This window comes from Belonocnema kinseyi, chromosome 6 (assembly GCF_010883055.1).
Source record: "Belonocnema kinseyi isolate 2016_QV_RU_SX_M_011 chromosome 6, B_treatae_v1, whole genome shotgun sequence".
NCBI classification, from domain to species: Eukaryota; Metazoa; Arthropoda; class Insecta; order Hymenoptera; family Cynipidae; genus Belonocnema; species Belonocnema kinseyi.
This window is the reverse complement of record NC_046662.1, coordinates 43684297-43696112: the sequence shown is the minus strand read 5'-3', so window position 1 is coordinate 43696112 and position 11816 is coordinate 43684297. Positions and strand designations below refer to the sequence as shown.

At 22.5% G+C, this 11816-nt stretch overlaps 1 protein-coding gene across 5 annotated transcripts in view; it reads right to left on the bottom strand.

Annotated features, from left to right (window-relative positions):
- LOC117175725 (PAN2-PAN3 deadenylation complex catalytic subunit PAN2) overlaps window positions 1–11816 on the bottom strand; it is a 145912-nt gene that overhangs the window by 21824 nt on the left and 112272 nt on the right. For all 5 annotated transcript variants that reach the window (XM_033365506.1, XM_033365508.1, XM_033365509.1 and 2 more), the window contains exon 17: window positions 412–629. In XM_033365506.1, coding sequence (XP_033221397.1) covers window positions 412–629 — 218 coding nt within the window. The remainder of the gene's footprint in view (window positions 1–411; window positions 630–11816) is intronic.

Here is an 11816-nt window from a genome sequence, read left to right as displayed (position 1 = left end):
ATATTTGTAGGGGGGGTGGGGGTGGCTGGGGGGTGGAGGGTAGTCCGTTTAGCGTGCAATCGACCATGATTTTTTCAGATTTTTTGGTCCAAAAATAAATTAGGCCAAAAACCGGCCTTACCGACCCTCCCCCTTTATTCTTTGTTGGCTAAAAATTCTTCAAATTAAAATATTAAAAATCTTTTCTTGAAAATTTATCTGTTTTAGTTGAAGATTCAAGGATTTTGTTAGAAATTCGTCCTTTTTGGTTCAATTAAACTGTTTTCGATTTAAAATGAAAATATGTTCTTGTTTAAATGTAAACGTAATGAAATAATGGCAACAGCAAACAATTGTAGGAAAGAGTTTTCAGTGTAATTTAAAAAAAAAAATTAATAATTATTAATATATAATAACAAAAAAATAATTTACCTTTGTTGGGCATCTCTTCAGTTGAGAGAGGTGTGAAAGTAATTCCTCTAGTTCCGCCACTGCGAGCAATGCAATTATCCTCTCCAAAAACATCATAAGTTAGAGGACTTATAAAAAGTGCAGGCTCAGGGGAAGGCATTGCTGTATAGTGTAGAACACAGGGTACTTTCCAGTCGAGATTAAACCAAACAGCTTCCTGAGCAGAGACAGCTGATATGCTGCAAAATTTATTAATTTAACTCTTTTCTTGAAAATTAATTTTTTTTAACGGTTCATCCTTTTAATAAAAAATATATCTTCTGTGGATCTGTGGAATTAATTTATTTAACTGAAAATGTAACAATTTCATTTTGGTTAAAAATTCATCTATTTCGTTGAAAATTTATCGAAACTTTGTTCCATTTTTTGGTTGAAAATTAACTTTTTTAAATAGAAATTTAACTATTGCATTTGTAATTGAGAATTTAGGTTTACAGTTAAAAATTCATGTATTCTGTAAAAAATGTATGCTGTTGCAGTAGAAAATTAATCTTATCAGTGAAAAATATATTTTTTTTTTCGTCGAAAATTTATCCCTTTGTTTCAAACTCGAATTTATTACGGAATATTCATATTTTTTTGCGTTGAATTATTTTTTATTTAAAAAAAAATATGTTTGGTTAAAATATCATAAATTCCACTTCTCGTGGAGTTACCAAACATGTACATAATTTTTACAAATTTTCCAAAAATTTCTCCTGAATATTATCTTTTTTGTTATAAATTTAATTATTTTGGTGAAAATTTAACAATATTCTTAAAAAGACATCCATTTTGGTGAAAATTCAACTGTTTTCTTAAAAACTCGACACTTTTCGTAGAACATAATCTTTTTCTTTAAAATTCATTATCTTTTTTAGATGAAACTTCATCCTTCTTGAGCAAAAATGCAACTGTTCGGTTAAAAATTCAACTCTTTGTTTGAAAGTTTGTGTTTTTGATTTTAAAATTCACCTGCTTTAGCAGACATTACATCTTTTTTTTAATAAAAATGCAACTGTTTGGTTGGAAATTTAATAATCTTGTTGAAAAGCCATAATTTTTGGTTAAAAATTCTGCTGTTTTTGTTGAAAATCTAAGTAATTAGTAGAAAAGTAATTTTTTTTTTAAATTTATTATTTTAGTGTTGAAAAGAGAACTCAAATCTTTTCTGGATGAACATTCAACTTTTTTTATTGAAAATTTATCTGTTTTAACAGTAATTTCATCTTTTTTTAGTAAAAATGCAACTAATTTCGTAGACAATTAAATTATTTTGTTCAAAATTCGTCCTTTTTTATGGAAAAATTCGTCGTTTTTAATTTTCTTTTTAATAAAAATTCATCTGATTTAAGAGAAATTTGATCTTTTTTCTGATAACAATGCAACCATTTGGTAGACAATTGGTAGATATTAAAAATACAATTTTTTTCGCAGAAAATTATTTTTTGTTTCAAAATTCATGTTTTGATAATAAAAAGTCAACTGAAATCTTTTTTAACAGAAAATTCAACTATTTTTTTGAAAAATTATCTTTTTCATTTAGAAATTCACCTGTTTTAGTAGAAATTTCTTTCTTTTTTTATATGATAATTTTTTGAAAATTAATCTTTTTCAATTGAAAATTCAATTACTTGGGTAAAAGTTAAACTATATTATTCAAAAATTTATTTTTTCGATTCAAGGCTTATGTCTTTGGTCGGAAATTTAACTTTTTAGTGGAGAATCCATTCTTTTTTGTTTAAAATGCATTTTTTAACTGAAAATGTACCTTTTCCATTTTTTTAAGATTTATCTTTTTGAGTTGAACATTCTTCAAGAATTCTGTCAAGAAGTTTTTTTTTGTTTGTTAAAAATAAGCCTTTTTGGATTAAAAATTCAATTTTTTCGTAGGAACAGTATTCAACGATTTTGTTGAAAATTAATATTTTTTTGGTTGAAAAAATTCGTTTTTTTGGATTGAAAATTCAATTTTTTTCGTTGACACTTATTCTTTTTTTTTAAATCATATTTTGATTTTGAAAAGTCAACTGAAATATTTTTTAAAATGAAAATTCAACGATTTTTTAAAACGTTTTTTTTCTAATAAAAATTCATCTGTTTAAAGAGAAATTTCATCAATTTTAGATGAAAATCCATCTATTTAGTAAAGAATTTAACAATTCTGTTGAAAATTATTTTTTTTTGTTTATTAAAAAATTCATAATTTGATCTTGAAAGGTCATCTGGAATCTTTTATAGATAAAAATTCAACTATTTTTTTGAAATTTTTTTTTCAAATAAAATTCATTTTTTTTAAAGAGGAATTTCATATTTGTTGCATAAAAATGCAACTATTTGGTAAAGAATTCAACTATTTTGTAAAAAAAACTCATCCTTTTTCGTTAAAAATTCGTCTTTTCGGATTGAAAATTAAATTTTTTTCGTAGAAACTTTTTTTTGGTTTGTTACAAAATCAATGTTTTGAACTTGAGAAGTCAACTTAAATCTTTTTTGAATAAAAATTCAACAATTCCAAAAATCTTTTAAAATAAAAATTTATCTGTTTTCAGAAAAATGCATCTATTTCATAGAAAATGTAACAATTCTGATAAAAAGTCTTTTTTTTGTTTGTTAAAAATGAGTCCTTTTGGATTAAAAATTCAATTTTTTTCGTAAGAACTGATTCTTTCAAAAAAATTCATATTTTGATCTTGAAACTCTGTTTTAAGAGAAAGTTCAACTTTTTGGATAAAAATGCATCTTTTTGGTACAGTACTCAACGATTTTATTGAAAATTAATATTTTTTTGGTTGAAAAAATTCGTTTTTTTGGATAGAAAATTCAATTTTTTTCGTTGACACTTATTTTTTTTTTAAATTCATATTTTGATTTTGAAAAGTCAACTGAAATATTTTTTAAAATGAAAATTCAACGATTTTTTAAAACGTTTTGTTTCTAATAAAAATTCATCTGTTTAAAGAGAAATTTTATCAATTTTAGATGAAAATCCATCTATTTAGTAAAGAATTTAACAATTCTGTTGAAAATTATTTGTTTTTGTTCATTAAAAAATTCATATTTTGATCTTGAAAGGTCACGTGGAATCTTTTATGGATAAAAATTCAACTATTTTTTTGAAATTTTGTTTCAAATAAAATTCATCTTTTTTAAGAGAAATTTCATATTTGTTGGATAAAAATGCAACTATTTGGTAAAGAGTTAAACTATTTTGTTAAAAACTCATCCTTCTTGGATTGAAAATTAAATTTTTTTCGCAGAAACATATTTCTTGTTTCAAAATTCATATTTTGATCGTGAAAAGTCAACAGAAATCTTTTTTAACCGAAAATTCAACAATTTTTTTGAAAATTTATCTTTTTGATTTGAAAATTCATTTCTTTTAGTAGAAATTGCATTTTCTTGTTAAATAAAAATACAACATTTTGGTTAAAAATTATTCTTCTTTGCTTGAATATTCAACTTATTTTATTTCAAAGATTTCGCTGAATCACATTGTTAAGAAAGCATTTTTAGTTGAAGATTGATATTTTTAATTAAAAATTCATCTCTTTGGTTGAAACTTTAACTAATTTATCGTTAATTAATCTTTTTTAATTGAATATTAAACTATTTGGGTGAAAGGTAAACTATATTGTTAAAAATTTATTTGTTTGATTGAAAGCTTAGTCGTTTTTTATTAAAAATTCATCTGTTTTTAGTACAAATGTCATCTGTCTTGGATAAAAATGCAACTATTCGGTAGAGAATTGAACTATTTTCTTAAAAATTCATCATTTTTTGTTGGAGAATTCGTCTCTTTGAATTAAAATATTAATTTTTTTCGCGGACTTATTTTTTGATAAAAAATTCATATTTTTGTTCCTGAAAAGTCAACTGGAATCGTTTTGTGGGAGAAAATGCAACTATTTGATATCTGTGTGATTTAATAATTCACCTGTTTTAGTAGCAGAAATATAATTTTTTTTATGCATATGCAACTTTTTGGTTAAAAATTATTTTTTGTTGTTTGCGTATTCAACTATTTTGTTTGAAAGATTTGGTTGAATCTCTTTGTTAAGAAATAATTTTTTTTCGTTGAAGATTTATATTTTCAATTGAGAATTCATCTCTTTGGTTGAAAGTTGAACTATTTTGTTAAAAAACGATCCCTTTTAATTGAAAATTCAACTGCTTGGCTAAAAGTTACACTAAATTGTTAAAAAATTATTTTTTTGATTGAAGGCTTATGCATTTGGTTGAAAATTTAACTTTTTAGTGGAATATCCTTTTTTTTGGTTTAAAATTAATTTTTTAACTGTAACTGTAACTATTCCATTTTTTAAGATTAATATTTTTTAGTTTAAAATTCTCCTTTTTCGGTAAAAAATAATTTTCTTAGTTTAAAATTTTATTTTTGTTGAAGTAAAATTTTGTGTTGAAAATTCAACTTTTGTAGAGAAAATTTGTATTTTTTGTTGAAGATTCAACAATTTAGATAAATTTTTATTTACTTTTTTAAGTGAAAAATCTTTATTTGTTGAAATTTCGCCTTTTTAATTTTGAAATTATTTTTTTTATGAATTTTCTCTTTTTTGATTTAAATATAAACTATGACAATTTTTTGTAGCTAATTTATTTTTTAGTTTAAAAATGCAACTATTATGTTACAAATTCAATTATTTTGTTGAAAATTCAAGTATTTTGTTAAAAATCCATTTTTTATAATAGAAAATCCATTTTTTGTTAAAAATAAATTATTAACTTTGAAAATTTAAAATTTTTATGTGAAAGACTGTATTATTCCGCTCATAAAACATGCTATATTAAAAATATCACAATATTAAAATGCTGGTATTTGAATATTAATGATTGGAAATGAAAAATATTCAAGGAAAAATCAGGGAATTTTTTAAATAAAACTTTCGGACACCGCGCCTAATTCCACTAACAATAACTAGAAAAATATTTCTAGACACTAAAAATTACGTAAAATTAGAAGGGGGTCTTATGGAGATTCTAGAATCCGTTATGTAATTTAAGTACGGAACCTAAAGTAGAAATTTTTTTTTCTAAATTGAACAAAATTATTAAAATAATGAAAACTTGAATTTTACTGCTATTTTAATTTACATAATTAAATTTAATTATTTAAATAAATTTAAAATACGTGATTTGATTTTTTTACATTATTTTTTATTGATGTAAAATTTAAAATTTGTAAATTAAATTTAAGTAAATTTAATAAATTTAATTCATTTAATTAAACCCCCGGAAAATTTACTTTTTATTTAAAATTCGTATTTTTGTGTTGATAAGTCAATTCAAATCTTTTTGGATAAAATTTAGAATCTTTTTTTGAAAATTTGTCTTTTTGATTTAAAAGTCGACCTGTTTTAGTAGAATTTTCATTTTCCTTGGACAAAAATGCAACTGTTTGGATAAAAATGTAACAAAGTTGTTAAAAAGTCATACTTTTCGATTAAAAATTCAACTATTTAATAGAAAATTAACTTATTCTTTACAATTCTTCTTTTGGTGTTCGAAAGTGAACGGAAATATTCTTTGGATCAAAATTTAACTATTTTTCCAGTTTTTTTCCCAAAATGCACACGTTTTGGAAGAAATTTCATCTTTCTTAAATAAAATGCATCGGCTCGTTTGAAAATTCAACTCTTTTTTCAAAGTTCGTCTTTTTCATTGCAAAATTCACCTATTTTAGCAGAAATGTCATCTTTCTTGGATAAAAATGCAACTGCTTGGTTACAAATTCAATAATTTTGTTGAAAAATCATACTTTTTGCTTGAAAATTCTGCTGCTCTGTTGAAAATTAAACTATTTTGTTTTAATCTGTTAAAAAATTCATATTTTGAACTTGAAAAGTCAACTGAAATCTTTTTTAAATAAAAATTTAACAATTCCAAAAAATTTCTTAAATAAAAATTTATCTGTTTTGAGAAAAATGCTAACTGTTTTGGAAAAAATTCAACTGTTTGGTAGAGAATCATCTTTTTCGGTTAAAAACTCGTATTTTTTTATTGAAAATTCAATTTCTTTCGTAGAAAATTATATCTGGTTTCAAAATTAATATTTTGATAGTTGTTTTTCAATTAAAGATTCTCCTTCTTGGGAAAAAAGTCATTTTCCAGGTTTGAAATTTCAATTTTGTTCTGTAAAATGTCATCAGTTTTCTGGTAGAATAATTTTTTGCTGAAAAGTTATATTTTTTGTGTGAAAATATAATTTTCATACAATAAATTCTTCTTTCGGCTTAAAGGTAAAACAATTTTAATAAAATTTTATCTCTTTCTTGAATGAGAAAACTTTGATTTTTTAAAAATTCTTCTTCTTGGGCTTCAAATTATTATTTTTTTTTGTAAAAGTATTTCCTGGAAAATTTACTTTTTGTTTAGAATTCGTTTTTTGTGTTGAAAAGTAAATTCAAATCTTTTTGGGTGAAATTTCAAATCTTCTCTGGATGAAAATTTAACTATTTTTCCATTTTTTTTTTTAAATTCACATGTTTTCTAAGAAATTTCAACTTTCTTAAATAAAATGCAAACGCTCGTTTGAAAATTCAAGTATTATTTCAAAGTTTGTCTTTTTGATTGTAAAATTCACCTACTTTAGCAGAAATTTCATCTTTCTGGAATAAAAATGCAACTGTTTGGTAACAAATTCAACAATTTTGTTGAAAACTCATACATTTTGGGTGAAAATTTGTTGAAAATAAAACTATTTTGTAAAAAATTTACTTTTTATTTAAATTTAATATTACTTACATAAAAATATATAAAAATAGAACTAAAATCCTTTTTGATTAAAAATTCAACTTTAAAAAGAAAATTGGTCGTTTTTTTTTATTGAAACTTCCTCTGTTTTAGTACAAATTTCATTTTTCATGGATAAAAATGCAACTATTTGATAGAGAATTAAACTATTTCGTTCAAAATTCATCCTTTTTGGTTGAAAAAATTCGTCTTTTTGGATTGAAAATTAAATTTTTTTCTTAGAAACTTTTTTTGGTTTGTTACAAAATTAATGTTTTGAGCTTGAAAAGTCAACTTAAATCTTTTTTTTAACCAAAATTCAACAATTCCAAAAATATTTTTGAATAAAAATTTATCTGTTTTCAGAAAAATTTGATCTGTTTTGGAAAAAAATGCAACTGTTTGGCAGAGAATTCAACAATTTTGTTAAAAAGTCATCCTTTTTGGTTAAAAATTTGTCTTTTTGAAAAAAATTCAATTTCTTTCGTAGAAACTTACATATGATTTACAATTTCATATTTTGGTAGTAAAAATTCAACTGAAATCTTTCTAAATAGAAAACTCAACTATTTTTTTTTCAAAATTTACCTTTTTAATTTAAAAAATCACCTGTGTTAGTAGAAAAGTCATGTTTTAAATAAAAATGCCACTTTTTGGTTAAATATTAATCTTCTCCGCTGGAGAGTTCAACTATTTTGTTTTTGAAAGATTTAGTTGAATCAGTTTGTAAATAAATAATTTTTTTGTTGAAGATTTACATTTTTGGTTAAAAATTAATCAATTGATCTTTTTCAATGAAAGATTCTCCTTTTTGCGTGAAAAAAAAATATCTACCGGGTTTGAAATTTCATTTTTGTTGTTAAAAATTAAATTTTTTCTCAGAAACTTCTTTTTTACTTGTTGAAATATTCATATTTTCAACATGAAAAGTCAACTGAAATCTTTTTTAAATAAAAATTCAACAATTCCTAAAATTAAAAAAAAAATTTATCTGGGTTGAGAAAAATGCTATCTGTTTTGGGAAAAAATGCAACTATTTGTTAGAGAATTTTTGTTCGTAGAAACTTATATCTGGTCTAAAAATTCATATTTTGATAGATTTTTTTCAGTTAAAGGATTTTCCTTCTTGGGTAAAAAAATAATTTTCCAGGTTTGAAATTTGATTTTTGTGGTATAAAATTTCATCAGTTTGGTCTTCGCGGGCTTAAAATTATTATTTCTTTTTTTTGTAAATAAATTTCATCTTTATGATTGAAATATAAACTATGATTCTTTTTTGTTGGGAATTTTTCTTTTTAGTTTGAAAATTCTAGTATTTCCTAGAGATTTTACTTTTTCTTTAAAATTCACATTTTTGTGTTTAAAAGTAAATTCAAATTTTTTTCGATGAAATTTCAAATCTTTTCTTCTGTTAAAATTGAACTATTTTTTACATGTTTTTTTTAATCCAAATTTACATATTTTATAAGAAATTTAAACTTTCTTAAATAAAATGCAAATGCTCGTTTGAAAATACAAGTATTATTTCAAAGTTTGTCTTTGTGATTTTAAAATTCACCTGTTTTAGCAAAAATTTCATCTTTCTTGGAAAAATGCAACTGTTTGGTTGAAAGTTCAACAATTTTGTTAAAAAGTCATACTTTTTGGTTACAAATCCTGCTGCTTTGTTGAAAATTAAACTAATTTTTAGAAAATTCACTTCTTATTTAAATTTAATATTACTTATACAAAAATATATAAAAAGAATAAAAAATTGAATAATTGAATAAAAATTGCGCTATTTTTAGGAAATTTGTTTTTTTTCTTTTTAATTAAAAATTCACCTGTTTGAAGAGAAATTAAATTTTTTATATGGAATAAATGCAACTATTTGATTGAAAATTCAACTTTAAAAAGAAAATTTGTTGCCTGTTTTATTAAAACTTCCTCTGTTTTAGTACAAATTTCATTTTTCATGGAGAAAAATACAACTATTTGGTAGAGAACTAAAATATTTGGTTAAAAATTCATCCTTTTTGGTTGAAAAAATTCGTCTCTTTGGATTGAAAAATAAATTATTTTCTTAGAAACTTTTTTCTTGATTTGTTAAAATATTCATATTTTGAACTTGACGTCAACTGAAATTTTTTTTTTTTTTTTGATGAAAATTCAACAATTCCAACCATTTTTTAAAATAAAAATTTGATCTGTTTTGGAAAAAAATGCAACTGTTTGGTAGAGAATTAAACAATTTGGTTAAAAAGTCATCGTAGAAAATTATATCTGGTTTAAAAATTCATATTTTGACAGTTTTTTTCCACTAAAAATTCTCCTTCTTGGGTAAAAAAATAATTTTCCAGGTTTGAAATTTCATTTTTGTTGTGTATCATTTCATCAGTTTCATGGTAAATTTCTTTTTTTTGCTGAAAAGTCATATTTCTTGTTTGAAAATATAATTTTCATAGAAAAAATTCGTCTCTCGGCTTGAAGATACAACAATTATGGTCAAATTTTATATCTTTCTTGAGTGAGAAAATTTTTATTTATAAAAAATTCGTCTTCTTGGGTTTAAAACTATTTAAAAAAAAAATAAATTTCATCTTTATGATTGAAATATAAGGTGTCATTCTTTTCTGTTGGGAATTGATCATTTTACTATTGCGTTAAGAATTCAATGTCAGAAATTCAATATTGAGAAAATGAGAATTACAAAAATGTTTAATAACGAAATTATATTTACTCTTAATGAAATAAAATTGAATTAAAATGAATTTGAAAGAAAATCAGAAATAAAACAAATTTAATAACGGAATTATATTTACTTTTAATTTTCGAGTACTAGTTTAAAACAGTTTAAAAAGAATAAATTTATAAAAGAAATTCAAACCAAATTGTCGAATTTGCAACAAATAAAGATTTTTCACTCATGGCAGAAATAAAAGTTTTTCTAAATTGTTAAAACTTCAAGCCAAAAGACGAATTTCCCCTACAAAAATTGGATTTAAAAATATATATGTATATATGTATATGAATTCATCCAAACTTAATTTTTTACGAAACTGATACATTTTTACTGAAAAAACATGAAATTTCAAACCAAGAAAATGTTTTTCTTTTAACCAAAAAAGGACAATTTTTAAATAAAAAAGGTCAATCGTGAAGAAACGTAAAACTAATTACATTTTCAATTAAAAAATTAATTTGAAACAAAAAAAGGCTTTTCCAATAAAAAGTTAAATTTCCAATCTAAGAAGATAAACCCCCAACTAAAAAGTAACATACTTTATATTTCAATAAAAAAGACGAACATTTTTTTTTTTAAATGTCAACCAAAATTACAAATTTTCTACAATTGTTCTGCTAAATTGATATGCTTGGCTTCCCTAAAAAAAATGAATTTTAAACAATGTAGTTGAACTTATACTTTTCAATTTTAAAAAATGGAACTTCTATTATAAAACACATTAATTTTTAAATCAAGATCCATAAGTAATGGAATATATATTAAATATATGAATTGTTAAATATTGAAATTTTTAATATAAAATCAATTTCTACGACAAAAATTGAATTTTCAATCCAAAAAGACGAATTTTTAACTAAAGGATGACTTTTGAAAAAATTTGTTTTTTGTTACAAAATTCATATTTTGACATTGAAAAGTAAACTGGATTATTAAAATGAAAAATCAACTATTTTAAAATTTGTTTTTTTTTTTAATAAAAACTTTTTACGTTTTAAAATAGTTGATTTTTCATTTTTAAAAATCCAGTTTACTTTCCAAGGTCAACATATGAATTATGTAACAAAAAATAATTTTCTACGAAAAAATTTGAATTTTTAAACCAAAACGAAAAAATATTTTCAACCAAAAATATTTATTAAAAAAAAAACAGATGTAATTTTTTTAAACGAGACTTCAACATGAAAATATAAATTTTAAGCAAAAAGTAAATTTCCTATGAAATAGTTAAATTTTTAATAAAGCAGTAGAATTTTCAATTATACAGTTACATTTTTATCAAAAGAAGATCAAATTTCTCTTAAAGCAGATAAATTTTTAGTATAAAAAAATTTAATTTAAATTTTCATCCAGAAAAAAATTTCAGTTTTTTTTTAACACCAAAATATTAAATAAAAAAAAATTTAATTTTCTACGAAATATTTAAATTTTCGACAGAACAGTAGAATTTTTTACCAAAAAGGATGATTTTTCAACAAAATTGTCGATTTTTCAACCAAAAAGTTGCATTTCCCTTTAAAAAAGATGAAATTTCTTCTAAAACAGATGAATTAAAAAAAACACTAACAAAATTGTAAAATTTCTATCCGAAGAAGATTCCAATTCATTCGAATTTTTAGCCAAAAAGCATGACTTTTTAACAAGTTTGTAAAATTTTCAAACAAACAATTGTATTTTTGTTTAAGAAAAATGAAAAATTTAATACGACAGGTGAATTTTGAAATCAGAAAGACAAATTTTCAAAAAAAGAGTAGAATTTTCATCGAGAAAGATTTTCATTGACTTTTCAAGACAAAAATACGAATTCTAACCAACACGCAGGGATGCTTTTTAGGCTATTAGCAAGTGAAAGCTTGGCACCTCCAAGAGCGCCGATGATAAGGACGATCAGTTTAACAGAATATTCCGGCTACAA